Source organism: Parathielavia appendiculata (genome assembly GCF_033297405.1).
Source record: "Parathielavia appendiculata strain CBS 731.68 unplaced genomic scaffold N657scaffold_2, whole genome shotgun sequence".
NCBI lineage: Eukaryota > Fungi > Ascomycota > Sordariomycetes > Sordariales > Chaetomiaceae > Parathielavia > Parathielavia appendiculata.
This window is the reverse complement of record NW_026944221.1, coordinates 1,481,079-1,506,889: the sequence shown is the minus strand read 5'-3', so window position 1 is coordinate 1,506,889 and position 25,811 is coordinate 1,481,079. Positions and strand designations below refer to the sequence as shown.

At 55.9% G+C, this 25,811-nt stretch overlaps 12 protein-coding genes across 12 annotated transcripts; 6 read left to right on the top strand and 6 right to left on the bottom strand.

Annotated features, from left to right (window-relative positions):
- The first annotated feature begins 38 nt into the window (after positions 1 to 38).
- On the top strand, positions 39 to 1,201 carry N657DRAFT_669108 (uncharacterized protein). The gene is made up of 2 exons (XM_062795475.1): positions 39 to 379; positions 483 to 1,201. The coding sequence occupies exons 1-2, from the start codon at positions 331 to 333 to the stop codon at positions 983 to 985; spliced, it is 552 nt and encodes a 183-aa protein (XP_062650965.1). The 5' UTR covers positions 39 to 330; the 3' UTR covers positions 986 to 1,201.
- Positions 1,112 to 2,472, bottom strand: N657DRAFT_641137 (putative transcription factor). Its single transcript, XM_062792090.1, has 2 exons — positions 2,215 to 2,472; positions 1,112 to 2,142 (listed from the first exon to the last, which is right to left on the bottom strand). Exons 1-2 carry the CDS (start codon positions 2,236 to 2,238, stop codon positions 1,300 to 1,302), a joined length of 867 nt encoding a protein of 288 aa, XP_062650964.1. The 5' UTR covers positions 2,239 to 2,472; the 3' UTR covers positions 1,112 to 1,299.
- A 1,316-nt stretch (positions 2,473 to 3,788) lies between these two features.
- Positions 3,789 to 5,107, top strand: N657DRAFT_677856 (methionine adenosyltransferase; the record flags this gene model as incomplete). Its single annotated transcript, XM_062796020.1, has 3 exons — positions 3,789 to 3,872; positions 3,927 to 4,592; positions 4,646 to 5,107. The coding sequence occupies 3 exons, from the start codon at positions 3,789 to 3,791 to the stop codon at positions 5,105 to 5,107; spliced, it is 1,212 nt and encodes a 403-aa protein (XP_062650963.1).
- A 2,208-nt stretch (positions 5,108 to 7,315) lies between these two features.
- On the top strand, positions 7,316 to 10,233 carry N657DRAFT_669105 (uncharacterized protein; the record flags this gene model as incomplete). The annotated part of the gene is made up of 2 exons (XM_062795474.1): positions 7,316 to 8,095; positions 8,146 to 10,233. The coding sequence occupies 2 exons, from the start codon at positions 7,316 to 7,318 to the stop codon at positions 10,231 to 10,233; spliced, it is 2,868 nt and encodes a 955-aa protein (XP_062650962.1).
- Positions 10,234 to 10,780: 547 nt separating this feature from the next.
- On the bottom strand, positions 10,781 to 12,537 carry N657DRAFT_589213 (NAD(P)-binding protein). The gene is made up of 3 exons (XM_062789864.1): positions 12,003 to 12,537; positions 11,206 to 11,938; positions 10,781 to 11,151 (listed from the first exon to the last, which is right to left on the bottom strand). Exons 1-3 carry the CDS (start codon positions 12,203 to 12,205, stop codon positions 11,068 to 11,070), a joined length of 1,020 nt encoding a protein of 339 aa, XP_062650961.1. The 5' UTR covers positions 12,206 to 12,537; the 3' UTR covers positions 10,781 to 11,067.
- A 298-nt stretch (positions 12,538 to 12,835) lies between these two features.
- N657DRAFT_197534 (uncharacterized protein) lies at positions 12,836 to 17,097 on the top strand. The gene is made up of 6 exons (XM_062786180.1): positions 12,836 to 13,142; positions 13,196 to 13,342; positions 13,408 to 13,470; positions 13,526 to 14,115; positions 14,183 to 15,823; positions 15,876 to 17,097. The coding sequence occupies exons 1-6, from the start codon at positions 13,055 to 13,057 to the stop codon at positions 16,938 to 16,940; spliced, it is 3,594 nt and encodes a 1,197-aa protein (XP_062650960.1). The 5' UTR covers positions 12,836 to 13,054; the 3' UTR covers positions 16,941 to 17,097.
- On the bottom strand, positions 17,093 to 18,110 carry N657DRAFT_611577 (uncharacterized protein). Its single transcript, XM_062790370.1, has 2 exons — positions 17,993 to 18,110; positions 17,093 to 17,925 (listed from the first exon to the last, which is right to left on the bottom strand). Exons 1-2 carry the CDS (start codon positions 18,033 to 18,035, stop codon positions 17,255 to 17,257), a joined length of 714 nt encoding a protein of 237 aa, XP_062650959.1. The 5' UTR covers positions 18,036 to 18,110; the 3' UTR covers positions 17,093 to 17,254.
- A 268-nt stretch (positions 18,111 to 18,378) lies between these two features.
- Positions 18,379 to 19,376, top strand: N657DRAFT_564819 (uncharacterized protein; the record flags this gene model as incomplete). Its single annotated transcript, XM_062788314.1, has 5 exons — positions 18,379 to 18,425; positions 18,481 to 18,514; positions 18,567 to 18,927; positions 18,979 to 19,140; positions 19,198 to 19,376. The coding sequence occupies 5 exons, from the start codon at positions 18,379 to 18,381 to the stop codon at positions 19,374 to 19,376; spliced, it is 783 nt and encodes a 260-aa protein (XP_062650958.1).
- On the bottom strand, positions 19,015 to 20,628 carry N657DRAFT_589201 (uncharacterized protein). The gene is made up of 6 exons (XM_062789863.1): positions 20,321 to 20,628; positions 20,150 to 20,248; positions 19,996 to 20,092; positions 19,856 to 19,942; positions 19,735 to 19,798; positions 19,015 to 19,680 (listed from the first exon to the last, which is right to left on the bottom strand). The coding sequence occupies exons 1-6, from the start codon at positions 20,330 to 20,332 to the stop codon at positions 19,437 to 19,439; spliced, it is 603 nt and encodes a 200-aa protein (XP_062650957.1). The 5' UTR covers positions 20,333 to 20,628; the 3' UTR covers positions 19,015 to 19,436.
- A 414-nt stretch (positions 20,629 to 21,042) lies between these two features.
- N657DRAFT_565417 (uncharacterized protein) lies at positions 21,043 to 22,922 on the top strand (the record flags this gene model as incomplete). Its single annotated transcript, XM_062788360.1, has 2 exons — positions 21,043 to 22,088; positions 22,139 to 22,922. 2 exons carry the CDS (start codon positions 21,043 to 21,045, stop codon positions 22,920 to 22,922), a joined length of 1,830 nt encoding a protein of 609 aa, XP_062650956.1.
- A 139-nt stretch (positions 22,923 to 23,061) lies between these two features.
- N657DRAFT_196018 (uncharacterized protein) lies at positions 23,062 to 23,862 on the bottom strand. Its single transcript, XM_062786178.1, has one exon. The coding sequence runs from the start codon at positions 23,684 to 23,686 to the stop codon at positions 23,201 to 23,203; it is 486 nt and encodes a 161-aa protein (XP_062650955.1). The 5' UTR covers positions 23,687 to 23,862; the 3' UTR covers positions 23,062 to 23,200.
- N657DRAFT_641127 (uncharacterized protein) lies at positions 23,850 to 25,642 on the bottom strand. Its single transcript, XM_062792089.1, has one exon. The coding sequence runs from the start codon at positions 25,385 to 25,387 to the stop codon at positions 24,038 to 24,040; it is 1,350 nt and encodes a 449-aa protein (XP_062650954.1). The 5' UTR covers positions 25,388 to 25,642; the 3' UTR covers positions 23,850 to 24,037.
- Between the last annotated feature and the right edge of the window lie 169 nt (positions 25,643 to 25,811).

Below are 25,811 nucleotides of genomic sequence, written 5' to 3'. Positions count from 1 at the left end.
AATATTTGTAATTCGTACACTGACGAACCTAGATTGCCCACTACAAGGAACGGTGAGCCAGCTAACTTCAGGCCACCTTTCTACAGCACCGCAGATCCGTCAACAAGGAGGGACAGAATTACCATCGCTTCCCATTGCGACTACACCCTTCTCGACGTCGCGATACAGGCCACAAAGACCTCCAGGCTTTGACTGGCAGCCGTCTTCGTCGTGCTGCGCTTTCCCAAGTTGCCCCACGTAATCTCTTCGAAACCAAACAATCTCCTCGAAGACACTTAGGACAGCAGCCAAATAATCTCCCACTACTGAACAGCGCAATTCACTGCGTGTATGCAAACAATGGACGACCCACTGCACAGGGCTTTTGATTTCGTACACGGTACGCCCGCCTCTTCCCACCCCCAACTCCCCATTTCCGTTCCCGACATTCGCCACCAACGAAGAGACATCAGACTAACCAAATCCCGAACCCAAATTCATAGACTTCCTCCCCCCAGGAACCCTCACGACTCTCCAAACCTACCTCCTCAACCCGTCCAGCCCGCTCCACAACCTCCGCCGCAGCCTGACGGCCCTCGCCGCGGAAATGCTCTCGCTCCTCACCCCGCTCCTCGACTACCTCGCGGCATTCCTCTCCAACTCCCCGACCATCGTCGCAGCGACCGCTACGCTTCTCATTGCGGTGCTGATCCTGCAGATTCTGAGCATCGTCAAGCGCATCATGCTCTTCTGGACGCGCCTCGCGTTCCGATTGATGTTCTACGCTGTGATCGGGGTAGCGGCGTCTATAGTTTGGCAGAGGGGCGTGGAGAGGACGATTCGGGATGCGGTGGTCGTGGGGAGTCAGGTTGGAGGGTGGATGGCGGGCGTGGTCTCGGTCTGGTGGGAGGAGTATCAGAGGGCGCAAGCGGCGCAGGCGCAAGCACAGCAAAGTCGAGGGGCATATGGGGGGTATGGGGGACATCGGCAGGCACGGCAGAGGTAGAATATGGGATGAAGCCGGTGATGTGTAAGATTGGTGTAGCATGGATTGGTGGGAATATGCTTGGTATGGGCGGTATGGCGTTAAGAGTATGGATGGTGTGTACGGAGTACACTTGGACACTTGATGAGTGGCACCTGCGTAGAGCCTGTTGAGCTTGGTCTGTCTATTGAATAATTCTGGAGAACATCATTGAACCCAGCCACTTTTGAATCCATCCAGACGCCGTCGCTATGCAAAACACCACCTGACCTGACTTAGCAATGCCACAGATTGCACCATTTACCCAAACTGTAAACCATAAACCTGTCTGATGTTCATTCTTCCTCATACTCCTCCTCCGGCAGCTCCTTCGGCTCCTGCGCCTCGTGGTACTGAATAACATCATCAATGTAGCTTAGGATCGCCTGCACGCTGTCCTCGTCGGTGGAGTCGAGCTTGAGATAGCTGACCATGCTGAAGCTTTCGAGCAAACCGGCCACGGCAGCATTGAGCTTTTTGAACGTAGCGCCCGACATGAGGGCGTCCTTGTCCTTTGGATCTGAGCTGTGCACATCCACCTGGACGCCCGCCTTTCTTCGCGCAATGTCCGTTGGGTCGTCGTCCAGGAGCGTGGTGTCGGGCGTGATGAAGCGCTTGAAGTCCTTTTTGCGCATCTGGTCCTTGACCAGGTCCATCTTGCTCAAGATGTTGAGGTGCGGCACCTCGAGCATGATCATGGCGCTCATGGCGCTGAGTGACCCGGCAAAGTACTTGGCGCGGTCCATGACGAACTGTGCCTCCAGCAGATACGCGGCGCACAGCCGGATGTCGAGGGCGCCGGGCTGAGTCAAGAACTTGACCAGTGTCGGGAGGACGGGGATGTGCGTGTAGAGCTCAATCTGTCCGGGCATGTCGAAGATGATGAGATATTCCTCGGTCAGCGAGTCGAGCGCTGCTGTGAGGAAGTCGAGGTTCTCCATGAGGAACTCGAAGCAGTAGATCAGCCCCCCATTGGGGCCGAGCTTCAGTTCGTCCATCACATCCTCGAGCGATATCAAGTCCTTGATGTCGAGGTCTGGCTGGTGCTCGAACTGCTCGGCGGCCGGGTCGAGGTTTACGTAAAAGGCGGATCGTCGGTTCAACCGGAGGTGTGTGATGAGGCTTGCGCAGAAGGTGGACTAGAGCCAAGGCACGGTTAGTATCCGCGGAGAGGGGGGGTTTGAAGGGTAGGAATCTGGAAACCGTCATACCTTGCCCACCCCCGCGGGGCCCATCACCATAACCCCGTATTTACTCATGGTTAGGAATTGCAGAGATTGGCGACCCAATTGTCGAGGATGCAGGGCGTGGTTGCAACCAAGGAGGTGCGACAACAGGGCCGCTAAAACCGCGGTGATAAAAGAGTGGATACCACTTGCCTTCGAAATGTAACGATACGGTATTGTACAAGGGTTATGGCAGTGAGTGCCAAGCCCAATAAGGAAGAGGATGGTTAAGATAATTTCCAGATCTGAAAAGAGCTGAGCTCAGAGGGCTGCGGAGTGGCTGCAAGATATACCCACCAGTGAGTGGGCTCAGCCACGTGATAATACAGATCCATCTGTTACTCCTTAACCATCTTATTTCCAATGCTTTCACTGTTCATATGTAAAGGGAACTTGGGGCCCATATCACAGAGAGTGAGGGAGGTAAATACGGTACCGGTGTTCAACGACTTGATACCTGATTGTAGCTGACCCAAACTATTCAAAGTCACTGTGCCGATTCTGTCAACATCCCAGGTCGGGTAGCTCATCATCAGCTCCCACTAGCAAATTGCCAGAGGAGCGAATGTCGCAAGACTCGCAACCAGCCGCGGCCAAACGTGGCTTTCCTCTTTTCTCGACATCTCTGCCCCTCAGTGGGGCAACATCAATGGCATGGAGGGCATGCGGTGAGGGGCAGTAATGGCGCAATCACACCCTGAAGTATCCGATACCACCCGGCAAATGCAAAAGTGTCTCCTGCTACAAAATAAGTCAACCATCAGCCCTGGAGTGAGGGGCACAAAACGACCCATGGATATGGGCGTGTCTCCGGAGTGAAAATGTTCGAGGGCACCTTTGTGCCCGCATGGAGCGTCTTGCGGTCACTTCAACCAACACCGTCATTGGTTGCATCTCACCAGCACGGGTTCCCTCGGCTAACAGCTTGATCAAAAATCCCCGACTCGGTAGCTCGTCAGATTTTGTGTAGTCGGGAGGGCTCTTTGTGTGCTGGTACCCCGCTGTCCCGCCATTCGCAATCCTTGCGCGGGTTAAAATGGAATGGCCGACGCTCGGCGATTTTCTGTTTCTCAGGGACCGGACCTTGCCAAATTCCTCAAATACTCTCACATCCCCAGGAGCCTTTTGCTTCCCCATCTCTCTCTCGCGCGCAAATTATCTGCCCTCACCCTCTTGTCTCCGCTATATTTAACCGGCTGCTTTGCTACTTCCGTTTCTTTCACTAAAACTAAAGGTGAGTTTGAACGAACCTCGATGATTTTGTTCTGAGAGTCGTAATCCCGCCTGATATCCCCGTCTTGACCTCTGAGAAGGCCAGCTTCTTGCAATTCATCGACGAAGCTTGGTGAGGAAGGACAACTGAGGCGATCAGTATCGCTTCCAGAACAGCTGTCCCTGTCATTCTCGATTAGATCGGACTGTCTGGTGCTCTCCCTCATGGAAGCGACACGCCTGCTGAGGTTCCCCTCCCGCTATCCCTCAAGCGTACCCAGGCAGAGTTTTATACCCGAAGCGACCGCTAACCCATCCCTGGTTCTCTCCCTCTCATAGATCATACAATGACTGCCAACGGCGTCAACGGTAGCAACGGCGATGGCGTGAGCGGGTGGAAGCATTACAACGAGGGCACCTTCCTCTTTACCGTAAGTCCTGACAGCGCCGCAATCGCGCATGGTCAGCGCTGACCGCCTTGACAGTCCGAGTCCGTCGGTGAGGGTCACCCCGACAAGATTGCCGATCAGGTCTCGGATGCTATCCTCGATGCCTGCTTGGCCGAGGACCCCTTATCCAAGGTCGCTTGCGAGACGGCCACCAAGACCGGTATGATCATGGTTTTCGGCGAGATCACCACCAAGGCCAAGCTCGACTACCAGAAGGTTGTCCGCCAAGCCGTCAAGGACATTGGCTACGACGACTCCTCCAAGGGATTCGACTACAAGACCCTCAACCTGCTTGTCGCCATTGAGGAGCAATCCCCGGATATCGCGCAGGGTTTGCACCTGGACGACCGCCTTGAGAACCTTGGTGCTGGTGACCAGGGTATCATGTTCGGTTATGCAACCGATGAGACCCCTGAGCTGTTCCCCCTCACCCTCCTCTTTGCTCACAAACTCAACGCCGCTATGGCTGCTGCTCGCCGCGATGGCACCCTTCCCTGGCTCCGCCCCGACACCAAGACCCAGGTTACCATTGAGTACAAGCACGACAACGGTGCAGTTGTTCCCCTCCGTGTCGACACCGTCGTCGTCTCTGCCCAGCACTCTGCGGATATCACTACTGAGCAGCTGCGCAAGGAGATTCTGGAGAAGATCATTAAGACCACCATCCCTGCCAAGTACCTGGATGACCGGACTATCTACCACGTGAGGATCCATGTCTGCGAACACCTGAATGGCGTTGTACTGATAAGAACCAGATTCAACCCTCTGGCCTCTTCATCATTGGTGGGCCCCAGGGTGACGCCGGTCTGACTGGCCGCAAAATTATCGTCGACACGTACGGTGGCTGGGGCGCCCACGGTGGCGGTGCCTTCTCCGGCAAGGACTTCTCCAAAGTTGACCGTTCCGCCGCTTACGTCGGCCGTTGGATCGCCAAGTCCCTCGTTGCTGCCGGTCTCGCTCGCCGTGCTCTCGTCCAGCTCTCGTACGCCATCGGTGTTGCTGAGCCTCTCTCGATCTACGTCGACACGTACGGCACTTCGGAGAAGACGTCGGACGAGCTCGTCAAGATCATCCGCGACAACTTCGACCTGCGGCCTGGCGTCATTGTCAAAGAGCTGGATCTGGCCAAGCCCATCTACCTCCAGACTGCCAAGAACGGCCACTTCGGCACCAACCAGAACTTCAGCTGGGAGAAGCCCAAGGCCCTCAAGTTCTAAGTGAGATGCAATGTCGCAGAAGATTCAACTTCTCTCTGCTGATATTGTCTCGCTCGTCCTCGGACGATTTCTAATCTCTTGTTTCATGGTTTTATGGCATATGGATGGATAGCATTATCGGCGTACGGTCTTCAACAAACCTGGGTGGGCGGATAGACTTATATCCCTGTCGTTTCACGTTTTGCTTAGGTCTTTTATGGGTTACTGGGTAAAACGTTGGTGGCGTGGTGTCAGGTCAGGGAGACAAAGCCGATACGTGCCAGTGCGGCTTCCCTTGTTTTTTCTTGCTTTTCAACGGCGGAAGTACGTCTCCCGGAGTCTTTTGCTCCTCACGAATATCAAAGTCTTCCACCAGATCGGGACAGGAGAGGTTTATGGTCGGTAGGCGTCTTTCAACAAAGACAATGCATGAGCCAAGAGGGCGCCTGAGTTTATTTGCGATACCCCATGGGGAAACGGCATAAGAGGGCACAAGACATCGGCGTTACGGGGAAAACAAAAGAACTTCAACATCTTTTCTTTTCCTGAATCATTAGACGTCGATACAGTCTTTTTGGCTTGGCAGGAAAGAGAGGGAGACCTTTGTAGGCGGAGTTGGGTCTTTAAGACCCTTGGAGATGAGGACGATGGAAGAAGTGGGTTTGTCGTATGCGGTTCGCGAGATAGCAGCGATGCTCCTCGCACGGTCCAAATCACGAATATCAAAGCGCTGATTGACGTGTCTCTGTTATGTGCCGCCTGGCGAAGTTGTGAATATATCGCCTGGCAGGTTTGAGACGAGGCTACAATGTTGTGTGGGTTTATGGGAACAGCAAGTCCTGCGTATCCGTACATCTTCTCTTTGCTCACAAAGCTGAATCTGATGTTCCACCCTACGGAGTACATTACTCAATCCCGTTCCTAGACCTGCTTCCATCTTGCACCCGACATCGTACATCGGTGGCAGGGTTGTGATGGAAGACAGCGGTTGATCCAGTCTCGGACCCGTTTAACCTGATGGAGCTGTATACGCCTGACACTTCTTTAATGACATGTCTCAGTGAAGCAGAGTTGCTTTCTTAGGCGCCGAAATGCTTGTCCCAACTGTTGAGACTGCAGACCACAACGGAGAGTGCGGGGTGGCTTCTCGTGCGTGGGTACTCGGTTTCCTTACCTCAGCGAGGTCCTGAGATTTCCCTGCATTGCCGGACTTCCATCCGGATTTGAGATGGTATTCATGTGAGAAGCAGGAGACAGAGAAGAAGTTTGACGTCGTCGGACATCGTCTGAAGTCAAGACCCGGCCCATCCCTAGCGTTCAGAATTGAGGCCCGTGCCGAAGCCGCTCGGCTGATTGTCCCGACCTGCCCCTGCCGCTGCAGCTGTTCCGTTTGGTTTGCCGTTGAATTGGGAACCAGAAACGAACTGATCATCAGCTTTGACTCAACGTGTCTCCAACGACAAAAGCAGCCTCGAGCCTGCCAACTACCGAGTCTGGCGGCGGGAACACCGCTCCTGGAGTTCAAAATTGACGAGAAAGGGGCGCGATCGATCAGCATCTGAGTTGGCAAAAACCACCCTGCACGGCGCTTGGTGGGTCCTTCCGTCTCCCCACACCTGGCAGTGAAAGCTCACCCCCGGCCCGGCAATTTCCAACCTTTCTACGTGTATTACTACGGAATATGGACAGTTAGCTCGCGACGCGCTCCAGGGTCCCGAATTGCAATTTCTTTGCTGACCATACAATCCGTGACACTCATTTTTTCCCCTCGTCGTTTGCCCAGCACATTGTGGCGGCAACTCGAGACGAGCGACAACCTAAGAAACTTCGCATACGCACCAAACTGTCTTGGAACAACGGCTTGAGACTCGAACAATTGTGACGGAATCGATTCAGAGCACCACTGTGGCTTACCAGGCAGAATTCGTGACTTAACGGAGATATCAGGGTTCGATCCCACGGTTGATTGCGGTCGCTACGGCTCTTTAACGCCACTCGCGCTCGCTTCCTCATATCCGGTCTCTGGTTGTTCTGCAGGCGCATTGCACCTCGCCGTCGGGAAACACAACTTCCACTTCTGTCATTCAACAAACGCACGTACCCGCGTGTTCTCGGCCAGGAGTACAGACGGCCTCGAGGCCATTGGGCCCGCCATCTCTCCGTTTCCAATCCGCTCCCACCGACGCTGCCCAACGTTCGGTGCTTACCAGGGCCACAAACACCACCGCCATGGCAGCCATGGAAGCGGCAAACGCAGACTACCGCAATGGACACCAACAGCAGCTGGGCCCGCTCCCGGCTTCTCCCACCTTGACGAACCCCGATATGATCCTTCCAGACTACGAGAGAAGCGACTCCCCCGACCCGGATCTCGATCGTGCTGACATGATGTGGAAGAACGCGCACATGTCTGCGTCGTCCTCCAATATGCATCACATGTTTGTCGCAACTGGCCTGGCCGGGCCGGGCCCGTATGGCGCCGCCGGTCCCATCACGCCCACCACGCCCATCATCTATGGGAACGGTACCATGCTGTCGGACATTGGGGAGGTCACCGAGGTCGAGAGCACGATCGGCGGGCCAACGGCAGCGCGCACCAAGGCCGCCATACGGAGACCGGCGTCCCCCAAGCGAGGGAGCGGAAGTGAGGCAGCGCTCAGGTCTTCCCCCACCATGGGCGCGGCAGGCATGATGAAAAAAAAGTCTATGCAGAGTTTGAAGACCAAACGCGAACACCGGTCGAGCATCGAGAGCAACAGCACCATCACGACGGACCATGCGGCTGTCTTTGCCGACTTTGACGACTCGGTGAGCGTCGGCGACAGTGTGTTTCAGGGAGACGACGAAGAGAGCATGGCTTCGTCGTATGTGGAGGGAACGGCGGCCGTTGAGCCTGCGAGGCTAGGGGTTGCGAAGGTGGAGAATATCGATCGATTGTCTACGTACTCGACGTCTTCCCTTAGTCGGCGTGCCGAGGAGATTCTTGCGAACGCGAAGAGGAGGTTGACGGTAGGTGCGGAACTATTACCCGAGATGCATTATTTGCTAATTCTGGTCAGACGATGGAGGGCAACTTAACTCGGGCGCGCAGTTCGTTGCACTACACTTCATCGCATGAATCCGACGGATCAACACCTTCTCCGCCCTTCCAGCGAGCTTCCACGGCCATGTATTCGCGTGATGGAGACCCCTCCTCCCCTTCCCCGGACGCTGTCCACACGCGAATGTCTAGCGAGATTGCCATGCGGAATGGGCTGCCATATCGAGTGTCCATGCCAAGGTCGCAGAGCGCACTTGGAGCTGCTGGCGGTTACAGACAGCCATTGACGGCCTCAAAGAGCGCAGATTACAGTCAGGGAAACCCAGACGACCGGACCGTCCACAAGGCCAACTCAGCCCGGGAAACCGGCCCAAAACAACTCACCGAGGACGAAGTTGCCCGGCTTGGCGAAGCAGACAGCGCAAGCCAAAATGCGAGGATTCAAGCGTTCCTCAGTCCAACGTTTGGTTCCTTTCACAGCGATACCAGTGTCAGGAATCCCCAGAGGTCATCCTCTGCAGCCCAGATGCGAGATATCAAGGATCAGATGAGGGACTTAAAGGGCAAGATCTCCAGTCTCAGGGAGCAAGCTCGCGTTGACAGCATGAAAAGGCGGAGTCTGCAAAGCCTCCGAACTCCCAGTCCCTTCACCCATTCACAACTCGACCAGTGGTATACGGAGCCTCCGTCGAACAGGGCTTCACAGATTAGTGCGGGCAGCCTGCCCGGTCGCAATCCTTGGAATGGCGAAGTGTCGAGCGTGGATGGCGATGCGAAGGAGTTTGCACACCACAGGGACGATCATGCCGAAGGGGAAGACACCGAGTACGCTGACGCGGAGACTGGGGTGGACACTGAGCACGTCGCCGAGCCCAAGCCCTCTCCTTCGACTCCAGTTGCTGAGACCAACCACGTCAATAACGACGTCTCTGACTTGGACACGGAGAACGACGAGATGAATGAAGAACAGGAGGGCCATCAGAATGTAGATGACGCCGACCGCATGAGCGAGAGCGGGGAATCCCTCTACCACGACACGGTTCAATACCAAATCTCGCACGAAGACCGCGAGGATGCATTCGACTACGAGCACTTTTTCCTGCACAGCGCCATGGGCACCATGAGCTTGACACGGCGCTCGAGCACAGAAAGTTTTTCCTCGGAGGACTCGGTTGAGACAACCCGCGGGCCCATCAGCAACGGAGCGAACAGCGGCGAGCACAGCACTGAGCAACCTTCGGTTCTCGGGAGGCGGAACAGCAGCAACTCGATCTCCACCATTGACACATTCGCCACGGCCCAAGAAGGCCGGTCCCTCAAGTCCCCCGTGAGCCCCGATGAATACCACAGCATCCACGACAGTTCCTCCCGCGCCACCTCCGCTCAAAGCCACCGCCACCGCTCCGGCAGTACGGCCACAGCCAAGCGCCTTTCGCTCAACCCACCGTCCGCCTATCCTACACCATCCAACACTGCCACCCGCGACAGCGACGGCTCCATCTCCCCGATCGCCGAGGAATCTTCTGTCTCCGGGTCCCCAGCGAACCACACCGTCAGCAAGTCCTCTCATTCGACAACCCGCCGCTCTTCGGTCATCCACCGCCCCATGTCCTCGGCCCTCCACCGGCCATCCATCGCCTCGTTTGACTCGGTCGGCACGAACCGCAGCTTTCCGCTCGTCAACAAGCCGTACCCGAGAAAGGCACACAGCACTACCGGCGTTCTCACCCCGCGCGACTCGCCCGATCACGCCCAGGAGCGGGATACCCGTCGTGACAGCGAGCTGAATACCATCGCCAGCATGCTCATGAGTGATATGGCCGCGGCACACGATGCGCGGAGTGGCAGTGAACCCGAAGGGGATGCCGCTACCAACGGTGATGGCGCGGGGAACAGAATCGGCGGCCTCAACGGCGCCGCTCACCCACTCGAGGCGCTGCTGAGAGAGGACAGGTACCTCGTCGAGAGGGTGGTGGCAAGCTTGGGAAGGTGTGTGCTGGGGCTGACGGAGAATGGGAGGGCGAGCGCCGAGAGCAGGATGTATCGGCGCCGGATCGATGCCGCGAGACGGGCGCTGGAGGGGATTGAGGGGGATTTGGAGGGGTGATCATTTTAGTAGGAGAGGGATGGTTTCGCCATGCTGGCCGTGGGCGGATCAAAGCCTAATACCTATTCCTGGTGGTTGGTATCTCTTTGTGCTGGTCTGGTATGGTATGTGGAGGTCGGCCAGTGGTGTCTTCATTGCTGTTTTCCCTCGGCGTGTGTCTTTCAGGGGTGACGTTGCAGAACTTTGTCTCTTTTCGGCACGAGGATTGGTTTCTGGTCCAGAGGGGACCAAGGGGTGGGCGAGTCGACATCGTCTTTGGCACGATGTTTCAAGAGGTGATGTCGGGGCGATGCGGTAAAGGTGGAAAATCGAGGAGTAATTGGTAATGTTATACCAACCCGAGTGCTCTTGACAGCGCTTGGAACATGGAGTCAACGGGGCCAAAAGGCCTCTCTCAAGTTCATACTGCGAGAGAAGATACCCATGGAAAGGGTCGGTGTGGTGTCAGAAGAGGGCAGTCTGGCTGGTCTTGCGAGATGGTGTGAGCGTTTACTCTGGTGATCGGCGTCTGGGGGAAACACGGGGTTTTTTGACTTCGGTTACGGGAGTTGGTTTGATACCCCAGGTACGGCTTTGGTGTATAACATATATCGGCTTTGTGGAATCTAGTACTTGATCCAGGACGATCGGAAATGAGCTTTGCTTTTGAGAAACCTCTTGTTTTGGTCACTTTTCTGTCCAGTCCCTGAACTTTACGCAACTGGGAACACCTCCATCGTGGCGGCTTCCTCCCGTATTTCTGGGTGCAATGGCCGTCTGTTTCCTGACCCTCTTCCAACTCACGGCGTCTAAATGCAACATATGCGAGAAATTTGGCGGAAATCCAGCTGTATATCAATCATCTTTGAATGCCTCGTTCCGTGCTTTTCGGGCAGCATCCGATGACCCCTCAGGAGGCTGACGGTTGGCAATGAGGCGCTGCATTATGTCAGTACACCAGAGCAAATTACACCATTGCACAGGTATACGCACCACCAGGTTCCGGAGCAACACGGCAATGGTCACCTTGCCGGTGCTGGGCACATAGATGCTGGCCTTCTCCTTGACGGCGGTCCCGTCAAAGTTGCGGTAGCTCGAGAAGTTGATGCACACGGCGCCGTCGCGGATCAGCTCGGTGGGCACCTTGAAGTCCTCGGAGGGCACGCCCGAGATGACAACGTCGCTCAACGGCAGCACGTCCTTGAGTTGCCAGCCCTCCTTGTCGTGGACCTGGTGGCGTGGGGCGCGGATGCCGCTGCCGCGGGTGAAGAGCTGCACTCCCGTGATATCGACGCTGTAGACGGTGGCGCCGTCGTTGGCCAGCAGGGCGGCCAGCGGGCGGCCGTTGACCTCGCTGCGGTTGATGACGGTGATGGTCTTGCCAAACAGGCGGTTTCCGTAGGCCAGGATGGGGTTGTAGATCTGCAGGTGTTCAAGAGCCTTCACGATGGCCAGCGGCGTGCAGGGAAGGATCGACTTCTTCTGGTTCGTGGGCGGGTCGAGGAAGCGCACGTTGTGGTACATGTTGAAGAGATGGGTGTGACAGAGACCTTCGACGTCCTTGGAGAGGGCGACCGTCTCTTGGATGTAGCGGTCCTGCTGCTGGTTGTTGCGCCAGATGGGATAGTAGACCAGGATGCCGTCCACGGCATCGTCCTGGTTGGCGGCCAAGACGGCCTCTTCAAGGTCCTCCTTATCGACCTTGCGGAGGTCAAAGTTGAAGTCGCTGTGAGGGTGTCAGAGAGAGATGCTCATAACCTTTGATATGTGAGAGAGAATTTCTCACTCACTTCTCCTCGCATGTCTTCTTGGACCAGTCGGCATACTGCCCGGCGGCCGGGTCATCGTTTGCCAGGAATGCAACCAAGGTGGGCTTGCGGGCGTCAGCGCCCTGGATGGTGGCCAGCGTTTCCTTGACCTCAGCCAGCAGCTTCTTGGCTATTGTGTCGGCGAGGATGACCTTGCAGGTCTTGGGCACCTCCTGCGAGGCCATGCTGAGGGCTTATGAACGTTGCAACACGGGGCTGTCTAATGGTGTATTAGCGGTTGCTCTTGGCAAGCCATGTGCCCTGAAGTTGATCACTGTTCTTTGTGTGTATTTGGAAGTCTTGGATCATAATAAGATGAGAGAAACAAGTGAATAAGCAGGTGTGCAAGTGAACAGCGACCCGCTGCTGTGGCTCAACACCAGCCCAGACAACCTCAGATGATTGCAAAGTGAGCAACAGTGATGGAAGCAGCTTACCCCGCGAAACCCACTAACAAGTCAAGCTGCCGATGGACTAGTAAAACGTTTTAGGGTAACCAAGGAGTGAGATACTAGATCGTGTGAAACCTTGTCCTTCATAAGACAATGGCCCAGACTTTCATGAGACACCGCACTTGAGAGATTTGAATCTCTGGTTCCGATCGGGATGTACATGGCGGCTCCCAGAACTGGCAACCCTGGTACACTCCTCCTGGCGAGAAAAAGTTTGGTAAGAATTGGCAACATACCGATCTACCCCTCTTACCACTTACAGTTTAGCGTTCCCTGCTCAGGGCTCTTCAGCTCAGCGATAGCGTCATATTTCTCCTTACCGCCTTGGTTACTGCCGAGGACAAGCGTGGGGCAGAGGGCGATAACGGCGCAAGTGCAACCATTCACTCAGAGACTCGTGCATGCATCTGAGATGCTTAATGTAGACTTGAACGACTACCCAAACCAAACGAGCATATTTTCTGAGAAGACCCTAGTTCTCTGCATCCAAGACGACACTGCTGGCTAAGCGTAAGGTCGGGACTGGAAGCGTCTCACGGGCAGAGGTCAAAAGCGCACTGTTCGTTGAAAGCCAGACAAGCCATGGCTCAGTTTAACCAGTGGGCGTTGGAGTATGTTCTCTCAGACGATGAGATTGCTCAGTTAGAAATCGTCAAGAAAGCAGCAAAGGGCAAGAAAATCTGTCGGCAAATTCAAAGAAACCTAAGCTGATCTGTATTCCAGAAATCGAGAGTTCCCGCGCCAGCAGCACAGTAGTGGGAAACTGGGCGGCTTCGGTGCAACAATGGATGACTCCAACACATGCCGATGACGACGAGATGGAGGATGGGGACGAGGGCGGCAGCGGAAATATCATTGCCCGGGCCAAAGGTATGCATGTACCTCTCCCGTTCAGGAGCTGACCAGATGCTGACTTAGTCTCCCCTGGTTGCCAGCTTTGGGCTTCCTCGCCGGAACACTGGAGGCTCTCAACAAAAGCATACTAAAGTCAGACCAAGGTAACTTTTACTGACCATATCTCCTCTCCTTGAGCGAATCACTGATGGACCACAGTCCTACGGCTCATTGGCTTCTTTGGAGCCATGTTCTCGTACGACCACAAGGCGGGCATCACGGCTTCTGCAAAGGCTCTCCGCCGGCTCTATGCCATGAAGGCTTTCAAACCGGACATGGGAGTCAAGATCCTCGAGGACGTCTGCAAGATCAAAGAGGATTTCCGGTTACAAACCGCAGTCACCCGCTTGGAGATCTACGAGCTCTTCCTCAGCCTCGTCCAGGACCCAGCCGTCAGCAGCGAACTGAGACTTAAATACGGCCCATCCAGCGGCTTTGTTATCGATCTCCTCCAGTTGTGTCAGAACGAGAGAGACCCGAGGAACCTCATGGTGTGGTTCAGCATTTTGGCCCTCCTGCTTACAGATTTCGACCCTTCTCCTGAAGTGACCGAGGAGATTTTCAAGGTCTTCTCTGCCTACTTCCCCATCTCTCTGCGTAGCTCCGCCACCCCAATAGGCATAACCGCCGAGGACCTCAAGGAAGCTGTGCGGGGCTGTTTCTCAGCACACCAGCGAGTCGCCAGCCACGCCTTCCCATTCCTCATCCAGAAGCTCGATCAAGGGGATGCAGTTACCGTGGCAGTCAAGGTGAGTTTGGCACCATCCCGCTCGAAAACCTCACTGGCGACTAAATCTCGACGCTGACTTCGACTAGTTGGACATTCTCAAAACTATCCAGGCTTGCATCGAGCGGTATGAAAATCCACAAGCAAACGTCGTCCCGCATCTTGGAAAGATCTGGAACTCGCTCAAGTACGAAGTACGGAATGGCGAGGTGAAGGAGACGATCGACGCGACGCTGAATGTGCTTCGGGCCATCGCTCGGAGGCTAGATGGAACAGCAACCAACAAGCTCGACGTCTCCTTGCTTAGTAGTTACGTCGATTTAGTTTCCAGGGACTGCCGGGACGACCTTCCCAACCCGACCTACACAAAGCAGGCTGGGCTGCTGTTGATGACCGTCATAGGCTCCAACATCCGGGCCTACTTGCTCTACAACGCCAGTTTTATCGACACCATCCGTCAGAATCTCCGCCAGCCGAAATCACCCGCCCACACGAAAGATTTGCTGCTACTCCTTAATTCTGTTCTGAAAACTCGGATCGAGTTGTTTAGGGACAGGAAGCAAGGGCACCCAGACGATGTACAAGGGCTGGCGACAGAGACCCGGGCCCATCTTGACATGTTGTTCCACGACGTGTATTTGCCGATATGGACAACCAAGGCCACGGAGCCCGTCTCTGAGGAGAGGGACGTCCTCAAACAGGTTATTCAGGGCCTTGCCCTACTCGTCAGCCAGCCGGTGTTACTGGCCGACGGGACGCTTGCCCTCCTATGTTCTGCTTCAATCTGCTCCGAGATTTGCTCTCTTTTGACGGTAACCATCACAAAGGGTCTGACTCTGAGCTCGAATGACAAGCAGTCTGAGGACAGTGCTCTGGAAGATGAGGCAGTGCTGGCCCTTCGTACCATTGTCATGAACTACACGGACGGCTATGCAGAGCTCGCCGCACGGGTCAAGGCAGAGATCAAGAAGCGCAACTGGGTCAGCCCCTCGGAGTATTCACTGAACGCTCTCAAGGATCTCTTGTCTCGCTTCACCTTTATCGGCTGCTCCGAGATCCCCTCGAATATTGCGACTGACATGCCAACCCAGAAGCAGCCGTCAACACTTCAACACTTTATCACACTGACCACGAATCTTCTGGAACTCTTTCCTCTCTCGTCCCAAGCCACATCCTCCGAGGTTGACACGGAAGAAGGTCCGTCTGCGAATGCTCACGTCGTCTCGTCACTTCATGCCTCCATCATCTGGTTTCGAGACGCCTGCGAAGCGAAACACGGGAAGGAAGCACTTGCTTCCCCTTTTTCCGATGATCAAAAATGGCTGCAGGAATTCCAGCAATTTCCAGAAGACTGGCCGTCGCAAATACAGCATGGTAATGACGGGCCAGACTCGCTACTGTCCACATCACAGCAGTATGGTGCCGAGGTTTATCACCGGTTCCTGAAGCTCGGCCTCCTGATTGTGAGGCACCTCTACCGATCTGCAGCATTCGGTCCGCCAGGACCATGGGGAGAGCGAGCCCTCGTCCAATTGTCGCAGATGGCAGCGCTGGTGGTACGGAGTCTGGATGAGAAGCTTCAGGTGTCTTGCAACTTGGCCCAAGAAGCCTTTAGTTTCTTCGGGAGATTGGAGGAACAGTCGGTGCAGTCCCGATTATCAGGATTGTTGGCAAAACTGTTAACGCTGGGCATACTCCAAGGACTGCGGCCAGGTGCACTGGAGGGTTTGGTACGTCATTCTCCTCAGTTGTCGCCATGCTGTACTGACCAGTGTTTAACAGTACACACCAGGCGGCGAGGCGGAAAGGTTCATGTGTGATACCTCCAGCTTCGGCCGTTCCCCCTCGCGCGAAAGCGACATCCGAGCGGCTATCGGAGCGATACTCGCCAACAAGTACAACGGGAAGCCACCAACCTCGGACCCTGACTCTTCAGTAATGAAGCGTGTGCTTGACTTCTGGGCCAACTGGTTGACGGAAGCCGTCGCCGCCTCATCAGCAATGGACCCGGCCACCTTCCACGCCTACAATACCATTGCCATGAACGTCCTGGACGGTGCTGCAGCCCGCCAAGACAAGCGCGTCCTCGCCCTTATCCCGACCCTTCACCAAGCTGCCGCAAGCACCCACCCCAACGGCAAGATCCTCGCCCAGTCCCTCGGCCTCATCGTCAAAGAAAACCCGCTCCTCACCCCAGCCAACCACGCCCACCTCAAGCGCTTCTACAAGCAATGGGCTTACACTCACCTCGCCAAACCCCTCCTCCAGGCCGCCCAACCCGCCCCGGACAAGGACGCGAATGCCGCGGCGCGCTATCGCGTCGCTGTCCTTTCCGTAGTCAGCAACTGTCCGTTTACCGTCTACCAAGATGATCTGGACCTGCTCATCCGCCTCTTGGTTACAGCGCTGAGCAACCGGGGCGGCGACGACGGCAACGGCCAGTCGAATCAACAGGAAGAAGAAGCAGCCTGGTTGGCGCACGTGGTTGCAGCCCTGGAAGTGCTGGTGGAGATACTGAACCACGAGCCGGCGGCGTTGAAGGAGTATTTGAGGGAGGTGATTGGGGGAGTGACGGGGGTTTATCAGACGTGCTCTCCCATTGCTTTTATAAGTCAAGGAGGTACGGGTTCGGCCCTGAAGGTCCAGCGGGGGACGGCGCGGGCGACATGCCGGAGTCTGGCGCTGCGGGTGCTGGGGGCGATTCCCACTAGGTTTGAGGAGCGCCATGTGTTGGCTTATTCTTTGCCCACGCAGCGGATGCTGGCGGTGGCGTGTGGGGATCCGGTGAGGAAGGTGAGGGAAGTTGCGAGAAAGGCGAGGGCGAATTGGGCAATGGTTGTTGTTTAGAGGCGAGATTGAGGGGCTAACTGGAGAGACGATATGTAAGGCGCGGCGACGGGAATGATGTGTCCTTAGGGATGGAGGTGAAAACAGAGACGACGAAATGGGGGAATGAGGTGTCACATGGGGAAATCTAGCGCAGCATCCGTCACGGACTAGGAAATAGAACGCTCACCATGGGTATCTCTCCTCTTGTCATATTGGATTGATAACATGTGCCGTGTCTTGTAAACCAAGGAGTTTGATACCTTTTGAAGGTCCATACGCACCAAGCCTGCGCCAACTTCTAGCCATTATGACCTCTGTATCCAAACACAATCTCACGCCTTCCTCCTCTTCCCCGCCTTCTTCGCCTCCGCCGCCTCGGACCCAGTCGCCTCCTCCGCCGCAGAACCAACAACGCTGACATTGGCCTGGGCCAGCACATTCAACATCTCGGGCGTATACGCCGCGGGCCCGTCCGCTTCCTCCCTCGCCTTGGCCGCCCTCTTCGGATCCGCCCGCCCAATCACTCCGACCGAACCCGCCAGCATCGCCTGGAACGGCGCCGCCACGAACCGCCCCGCCCCGTCAAACCACTCGGTAAACGACCGACTGACCTTCACCGTCTCCACCACCTCTTTCCCTCCCTTGCCCGTGACCTCCACCGTGACATGGTACGTCGGCACGTTCTTCTTGGTCGCCGTGCTGATCCGCACCGTCTCGCCGCCTGCGGCAGAGGGCGCGGTGCCGACGTAGACGGTCCCGCGCTCAACGTAGCACACCCAGAGGGTCAGCAAGCCGTTGAGGAGCGTGTAGAGCGCCACCGCGGCCGCGGTCAGGTGCTTGGTCGAGTCGAAGCCAAACTTGTAATCCCACGCGAAGCAAGCGGCGGCGAGCGCGAAGGCCGTGTAGCCCAGCGCGAGACGGACATCGGTTAGCCGGTGGGATTGGGTGAAGCCCAGGCTGTTGAGGTAATTAGGGATTGCATCGTCCGAGGTGTTTTTTAGGTCTATTTGTGCAGTGTATGTCAGAAGTCAGGACGGCAAGTTGGGAGGAGGCGGTGGTGGATGATTTACCTGCGAGATTGTAGACGGTGATCTTATCTTGGGATGATGCCATTTTGCTGGCGGGTTTCTGAGATTTAAGCAGCGGTTTGGGGATTGGAGAGGAACGGCTGATGCTGCTCAGGTGAGGTTGAAGTGGTCAGCCTGGGGAGAGATTCGATTCGAGCTCAATCGTGGAAAGGCCACCTGCACTTTTGGACAAGCTTCATGCATCTCCCCGATTGGCTTGTGAGGTCGGGTTTGCTGCGGCAGGCAATGAAGCTGCCGCCCCACCTACAACCCCTGGTCTTGGCAAACTGGAGAGCTTCCAAGTCGACACCAGCTTGAGTCAGGGCGTGGACAAACACCCATCCATCAACAGCCTTGCTCAGCGCAGAAGTAACCCTAACACCGACAAGATGGCGCAGGTACCGATGCAGACGATCCATAGGGATCCCCAGTTATTGTGAGTACCAGTTCCTCGCAGACACGGATGTTCAAGCTGTTAACGAGAAGCACAGCTACTGGATCCTGTTTCCCATCACCATTGTCATGGTAGACACGACAACTGCCCTTTTCTGCGCGCATTGGCTTACCACCCGATCAGATTCTTACAGGAATGCTTCGGCATTACGCGACTGTTCTAATGGCCTCGGACCCCAAGAAGCTCGACCAAAAGGCGATGCGCGAGCAACGGGCGCTTCTTCACGGCATGAACCTGCGCGCTAACTATCACGTCCTCTCCAAGCCCTCGTTCACCGCTCGCCGAGACGCCCTCATCACGGCCTTTGAGTCGGGCGCCTATCTCAAGGACCCGGACAGCCGCGGCCAGCCGCCTCCGAACCCGATGAGCGACCCCAACGCCATGGAGGGCATGATGGGCATGATGAAGAACCAGATGGCCATGATTATACCTAATACACTTATCATGAGCTGGATCAATGCCTTTTTCAGCGGCTATGTGATTAGTGCGTCTTGAGGATCCCATGTTTGATAGACTGCTGAGCTGACACAGACAGTGAAACTACCCTTCCCCCTTACCATCAAGTTCAAGAGCATGCTGCAGGCTGGCGTGGCGACCCGTGACATGGATCCGCGGTGGATGTCGAGCATCAGCTGGTACTTTCTCTGCATTTTTGGCCTGCAGTCCGTCTTCAATTTCCTGCTTGGTAGCGAGAACGGTATATCGCCCTCTCCCCGAAATCCATCTTCGACTCCCCCTGCTAATACTTCCCCAGCCGCGAACCAAATGGCGCAGCAGATGAACCAAATAGGCCCCCAAGCAGGCCAGATGTTTGGCCCCGGCGTTGACCCCAACAAGCAGTTCCTCGCCGAAGCCGAAAATCTGGCGGTTATCGAACACCATTCCGTCCTGGACGGCGTCGAGCAGCGCCTTTTGGAAGGCATCAAAATGTAGCTTATCAACCGACATAGACCACCATAGGCGAGCTGCGAAGTATACCACCACTCCAGCCCATCATTCCCACCACAGACACACCCCTAGCCCTGGCCCGTTCATGGACCCTATAATCTTGTACGGAGGTTTGGTGTTGATGGGGGCGGGCTGCTGCTCCTCGGTCCCTTCGACCGGCTCGACCGGCTTCGACGGGGTCTGGTCGTGCCACTCCTCGGCGATGACCCTGAAGCGGACCATCTCGTTGTCGTCGAAGTACATGACCTGGTCCTCTTCCTTCCAGACCCAGAGCTTTTCGGACGGCTCACTGGCGGATTGTCAGCTTGGACTCGATGCTGGGAAAACGAAGTTGAGGACACACAATTCTGAGCCTTCTGGTAGCTCTGTCCAAGGGACGAAAATGTCATCGAAGAAATCTGTGACCACTGCAACAAGAATACGTCAGCTCTAGCTCCGATAGAGGTGGGGAAACCTGGACTGACGATTAATCCCCTCTGGCGACTGGTCCGCAATGCGTGCTACGATGACCTCTCCCTTAAAGGGCCGGAACACTACCAAGCGGAACTCAACTGGGAGCCGTTGTCAGTCACCGGACGGTCGAGATGGGGTTTACCATGCGTACCGTTGACGTTGACCATGCCGTCCCCCTGCCCAATCAGCCCTTCTGATGTCCATAGGATATCCCAGAGACAGATGCAGAGCCCGATCTTTTGCACTACCTGCTCAAAAGCGGTTAGAGCGAAACCTAACGAGAAGACGTAGGAAGCGAGGCTTGCCTTGTTGGCATATTTGGCGTTGATGTTGTCCTCAATTGCCGCGTAGCTTTGTTTCCTGAAGTCATCTGGCGCAATTTGCACGAGGTCCGCTATCTTGGTCTATAGCAGATCAAGCGTGTTAGTGGTGTAATGGTAGCTGACATATCGTGATGCGAGGATTACTGTACGAACCAAGATGAACATGTCGATTTGTACATGGGCTTGTTCTCTTCTTAGTCGGCGTCTCTGCTATGGAAACCGGGCTCAGCGTCTGTCTTGTGCCTGGCTGATATCGAATTCAACTCCGTGAACTCGTCAAGATTGGTTGTGGTCGATGGATGGGTTTGGACAATGGAGAATTACAGGCTGATTGAGGCCGCTATGTTCGATGTGGAGTTCAATTTTGAGCGACTGGCTGAACCTTGTTTCTTGCTATTACTTCCTCGCTATGCACAATATTTAATCGATGCCGAAGAGTTCACCTAGATTCATCTCCCCCATCCATGAAACTCCACTGCATTTAAGGGCGCGTTCAGATCAGCGTTCAGAATTTCGGACGGTTAAGCCCCACTATTCTGCCGCATTCCTTCCCCACCTTTTAAGCGCACTGTGCAGGTGTCAGTCGGCACACCTTCCACTGTCAACCCGCCTTTTCTCCTCCACAGGTTGGGAATCTCTAAAACCGACATCGTTGCAAACAACTGTGAAGTGTCGCACTGTACGCTGCCAACCGCTCCCCCCTTTTAATTACTCCCTCACGGCTGTTGAAGCTTTCAGATTCAAGTGAAGACGCCTTCAGCAAGCAGCTGTCGGATGCTCGGTCGTTTCGAGCGCTTAGTTGGCTGGGAAGTTGCCCTTCTCTCCATCTAACCTCCAAGCGGTATCCGGAAGCCGATACTTATCCATCAACAACCATGTCCTATAACTACGGTCCTCCTCCACCGGCTCCTCCGCCGGCACCACCGAGCAGTGCCCCGGCTGGCTATCCCTCGTACGGTCCTCCTCGCGGTGGTCACAGCGGCAGAGGCCGAGGCGGCCACGATCGGGGTGGGTATCACCAACCGCATCCCGGCTACAACTACGGCCAGCAACCCGCCTACGGACCTCAGGCTTCAGCTCCCTACCCCGGTCCTCCTGCCCAGCCCGGCTACCCCCAGCCGCCGCAGCAGTCGTGGCACCCCGAGCATGGACAACAGCACCCACCCCAAGGTGCACCGCACGCCCCGCTGCCGGCCCAGAACTACCATCCCAACTACGCCCCTCAGATTTACCAGCAACCACCGGCATATGGCGGTCAGCCTTCATACCAAACCCCTCCTCAGCCGCCGTATAGCCAGCCCTATCCTGCTCCGTCGCCTCACAGCGGTCCTCCCTCTCAGCAGTGGGGTGCTCATCCTCCGCCCACGGCTCACGGAGCATACGGTGGCGGACGTGGTGGGCGTGGTGGTTACAATGACCGAGGCGGTCCAAAGGGGCAGTTGATGGGTCCTCCGATTCGCTTGGGATTTGATGGCGGCCAACCTCAGACGGGGCCCGCTCCAGTGAGCGCTCCCTATCCGTATGGCGCGGCCCCTGCTCCTCCTCAGGCACCATACCCTCCTCCCTATCAAGGCTATCCGCCTCCGGCCCCATACATGCCCCCTGCGCCGTCGTTTGACGCTCACTCTGCTCACGGCCCTCGGCCTCATGGCCGCGCCGGTTTCAACCATAGCAAGTCTCGGTCTCATTTTGGTGGCGACAAGAATCGAGGTCGCAACCATAGTCAGAATCAAACCAAGGGACCGACTGTTCAGACGCCTGCTACCCAGCATCAGAAGCCTGATGCTCCTGCTCCGTCAGCTGGCAAGAAAAAGAAGCGCAAGACCAACACTCTTGGCTTGACGCCTGGCGACGACTCGGACGAAGATGACGAGAACGAGGAACAGCGCCTCAATGAGATGTATGGGGCGGACGCTCCCAAGTATGTTATATCGCGATAACGCTTCCCTAACCAGCACTGACCAAGTACAGTCCCAAATCCTCATCTGAGATTGCTGCGTGGATTGCCGAGCGCCGCGCCAGGTTCCCGACCAAGAGCAGGATTGAGGCCAAGAAAGCCGCCGCCAAGGCGCAGAACCGCGATGTCAGCCAGAGCAAGAGCAGCGCCCTGGAGCAACGGGCCGAGAAGCTCCGCAAGGAGCTAGAAAAGGTGGAGTCGAGCATCAAGCGAAAGCGCGAGCAGCAGGATGAAGGCGACGAGATGAGGGATATTGACGTGAGCCCGTCGAGCGATGTCAAGTCGGATGACGAGAAGCCTGAAGTCATGTCGACTCGTCAGGAGACCAACAATGTCCCTCCTCCGCCGAGAAAAGCGGATCCGACCAAGCATTGCAAGTATTTCTCGACCGGAGGCACGTGTGGCAAGCGGGGCAAGTGCCGCTTCGTCCACGACCCCGCCGTCCGCGAAGCCGCACTTAAAGCGCGCGAGCTGAACGGCGGCCGCATGACTCTGGAGCAACGCCTCCTGTTGAATGACAAGGACCAAGAAGACCTCGCTATCGTGGAAACCCTCAAGTACCTCCAGGACAAGGGCGTCCTGCCCAAGAAGACTTCGGAAGCCGCGGCATCAGACGAGCACGCGAGCGCCGAGGTTTCCCCCGTTCCGGCACCCGGGGAATCCAGCAATGGCCATGGCCTGCCGCCCATACCCCCTGCCCCTGCCTCCTCGGACGGCAGCAACGACAACAGCACAAGCAAGTACTCTGGCTGGAACCTGAGCGGCTTTGGGAACACGGGCGTCAGGTCGAGCGAGTAGCGATCGCGACCTCAGCCTCGTGCCGACATGAAACAGGGCCGCCGCCCTGCTCGACCTAACAGGTGGAGATTACGGCCTCGCTACGCAACCCCCAAGGCGCGGCCCTAGGAAGTATTGCGCTTGTTTTCTGCTCAAGGCCTTCCCAGGTGGGAGGTAGTCAGTCGACTAATCGGTTAATTCATGCGTGCGTTGCATTTCTTTTCAGGCGAACTGATGCTACGGTTGTTTTTTAACGCTCGGTTGCCTTTCGACAGTGTCGAGGGCGGCTCATGGTGTGGTTAAGGTTGGAGTGAAGAGGTCAAATCACGGCTCAGCTGGCCTAAATCGAGGCAGTGACTTTCCTGTTGTGGTTCTTGAGGTTTCTTGCTTTTATTACTGTGGTGTCGTGGGGTGTGAGGCGCGAATTCTTTGGGGCTACGGAGTCCGTATGGTTTGAAAGCCTTCTCGTCCTTTGGACCGGCCGATACCTCGTTGGCGAGTCGTGCTATGCAGAGGTAGATCCGGTGAATATGCATTTGGAGTGGCATATGGAAATTACATTCATGCATCATTGTCTTTTTCAAGGGGTTGTGGCTTGTCGTTTCCGGCTTGCTGCCTGTCTTTATACAATACAAAGCCGCATCAAGCCAGTCTTCCAAGCAGGTCCAGTGTTGGAGCAGCACAAGTGTGACGAATAGTGGAGGGATGTCGTGTATTGGTGGCGCCGCAAACCGCAACTGTCTTCGGTCTGCCTGTGTTGTGTCAAGTGTGCCGCCACACAACATGTTAAGAGTGTTTCCTGCCGTGACACACTACGACCATACGAAAGTTGAGGTCTGCGAGTTAGATGGATACCCAGAATGAAGTCACCGTATGCTTTGCTGACCCCGAGGGCCAGATGCAGTCAGCCGGGTTGCAAGTGGCAACCAAGGCACCCAGTGAATGTAGGCATATATGCCTTGGTCGCTCAGTTTAGTACTTTATACTGAATACCTTGTGTTCCGTCATACAGGTTGGCTACCAGCCTCTCTATCTATCGCCTGGGTATACGCTCCCTCTCTTCAGAACCGAGCAAGCAAAATACCTCCTCTACGTCATAAGTGATTGTAGATACCTAGGTAGATAAAACATGATCTTTACAATTCCACCTTCTCCCTCCCCCAATCCGGCTGCCGATCCCTCTTCAGCGCCTCTTTTATTTTCCGCCCCAGTTCATGGCTCCAGTGCTCCTTGTCCCGCGCATGTCTCTCGCGCAAAACCTTGCTTACCAACCAGTCCAGACATTCCTCCTCCCTTCCGTCTCTCATCCTCCCCGACGCGGCTCCCCCGCCGTCGTCGTCACCCCGTCTTGTGTGGAGCGAGGAACATTCGGCATTGGAAAGTTGGGGCTTTCTGGGCCACTGGCCGAGGGTTGCGCCCATGTCGGCGTCGAGGAAATTATCCAGCAGGAGGAGAGCTGCGCTGCGTTGGGTGGAGGCCCAAGCGGTTGGGTTGAGATCACGGGGCGGTATGGTCATGGTCAGGATGCGGAGGAGGTGGGCAGGGCCTGGGGAGGCGAGGAACTCGGTGCGGAAAAGCGGGGACTTGAGAAGGCCTGTGAGGAGGATGATGCGGGCTCTTGTTAGGGAGGCGTCTGCTTCTTGGTGGGTTTCGTTGTCTGCTTCTTGGTGGAGGAGGAGGGTAAAGATGCCGTTGCCGAGAGGGGTGGTCAAGGAATGGGAGCAGTGGGTGCCGGAGAGTTTAGGCCAGTGGGCGGAGAGCGAGGCGAGCGCTTTCGGGTTGTTTTGGGTTGCCGATGCCAGGATGAGGGAGGCGAGCCGAGCGCGGGTGGTGGATTGGGGGTTACCGGAGGATGGCCGTGCGGTGGAGAGGCAGAAGAGCTCTTGGACCGTGTCGTAGTCTTCGGCTATTTTGAGGCCGTAGTAGATGTCATGCGAAATCTCATCGAGCATCTCCAGCGCGCCGTCTACGTCGAGGCCCTTTTTGATGATGGTCAAGGACTTGTAGAAGGCGTGGCCCTCAGTTGGGTCGGTGGATTTGGGCTCCTTGATCTTGCCTGCTGGATCGTAGGCGGGGCCGTTGGGCGGGAGCTTGACTTGAGCCTGGTCTGGCCCGGCTTGGTCTCGCTCAACAATGACCACAGATGAGTCCACAGGGAGCCCTTCTAGTGCTGGGTCGTGCTCGTCTGGCACATTGATCTTGGCCTCCTTCAGTCCCGTGTAGACGTTCAGCCGGACATGGAGGCCAAGTGGGAGGTCCTGGTCCGGATGGACCACTTGGAACTCGTGAGTTGGTTGGAAAACCTTGGGATAACACTCTGTCGGTTTGTCGGTGTGGCAGATGAGCTCGACGTCGGCTGCTGGTGACGGTGAGGGTGATGATGAGGATTCACTAGCTGCAGGTGATGATGCAGATGCACCGCAGGCCATGAGGCCTATGAGAGCCAGGAGGTTAAGTGGGAGCATCTTTAGCTGGAACTTGGCCATCTTGTCGGTTGTGTCTCGGTATTGAAAATGAGCAAAACTTAGCGGTTTGTAAGTGAGTTTGGGATTTTCGAGCATGACGAATTAGGTACTTAAAGGCTTCAATAAAAACACCATGCCTCTTCTCGTCTGGGGTCTTGAAGACAATCGAAAATCCGCAATGACTCAGGGTCGGAAAGCCAAAGAAAGGACAGATCGGCAGTTTGTTAGAGCTTGAGAAGCCGACTTTGCCTCCTTGAACTTGTGATAACGAAAAAGGTGTCTCGGAAACAGCTCGAAACTTGTAATTTACGGGGCACTTGCTGATTGGCCTAGGAGAGGCGCTTTTACAAGCGTTATAAACGCTATAAGCGCGAGTTATCAGAAGTCACGTGTTGAAGCTGGCCCAGCTCCCGTGAGCGAACAAGCGTCACGACTCGACGATCGA

Bases quoted from the DNA above. Each gene is read 5' to 3' on its own strand.
- N657DRAFT_669108 (XM_062795475.1), top strand. From the start codon at position 331: ATGCAAACAATGGACGACCCACTGCACAGGGCTTTTGATTTCGTACAC. The intron at 380-482 runs GTACGCCCGCCT...CCAAATTCATAG, and splicing joins GGCTTTTGATTTCGTACACG to ACTTCCTCCCCCCAGGAACC.
- N657DRAFT_641137 (XM_062792090.1), bottom strand. From the start codon at position 2,238: ATGGGCCCCGCGGGGGTGGGCAAG. The intron at 2,143-2,214 runs GTATGACGGTTT...CCTTGGCTCTAG, and splicing joins GCCCCGCGGGGGTGGGCAAG to TCCACCTTCTGCGCAAGCCT.
- N657DRAFT_589213 (XM_062789864.1), bottom strand. From the start codon at position 12,205: ATGGCCTCGCAGGAGGTGCCCAAGACCTGCAAGGTCATCCTCGCCGAC. The intron at 11,939-12,002 runs GTGAGTGAGAAA...ACACCCTCACAG, and splicing joins AAGAAGACATGCGAGGAGAA to CGACTTCAACTTTGACCTCC. The intron at 11,152-11,205 runs GTGCGTATACCT...GACATAATGCAG, and splicing joins TGTTGCTCCGGAACCTGGTG to CGCCTCATTGCCAACCGTCA.
- N657DRAFT_197534 (XM_062786180.1), top strand. From the start codon at position 13,055: ATGGCTCAGTTTAACCAGTGGGCGTTGGAGTATGTTCTCTCAGACGAT. The intron at 13,143-13,195 runs GCAAGAAAATCT...TCTGTATTCCAG, and splicing joins CGTCAAGAAAGCAGCAAAGG to AAATCGAGAGTTCCCGCGCC. The intron at 13,343-13,407 runs GTATGCATGTAC...CCTGGTTGCCAG, and splicing joins TATCATTGCCCGGGCCAAAG to CTTTGGGCTTCCTCGCCGGA.
- N657DRAFT_611577 (XM_062790370.1), bottom strand. From the start codon at position 18,035: ATGGCATCATCCCAAGATAAGATCACCGTCTACAATCTCGCAG. The intron at 17,926-17,992 runs GTAAATCATCCA...CTGCACAAATAG, and splicing joins CACCGTCTACAATCTCGCAG to ACCTAAAAAACACCTCGGAC.
- N657DRAFT_589201 (XM_062789863.1), bottom strand. The intron at 19,943-19,995 runs GTACGCATGGTA...AACGGCTCCCAG, and splicing joins CGGCATGGTCAACGTCAACG to TTGAGTTCCGCTTGGTAGTG. The intron at 19,681-19,734 runs GTGTGTCCTCAA...ACAATCCGCCAG, and splicing joins CTACCAGAAGGCTCAGAATT to TGAGCCGTCCGAAAAGCTCT.
- N657DRAFT_196018 (XM_062786178.1), bottom strand. From the start codon at position 23,686: ATGTTGTGTGGCGGCACACTTGACACAACACAGGCAGACCGAAGACAG.
- N657DRAFT_641127 (XM_062792089.1), bottom strand. From the start codon at position 25,387: ATGGCCAAGTTCCAGCTAAAGATGCTCCCACTTAACCTCCTGGCTCTC.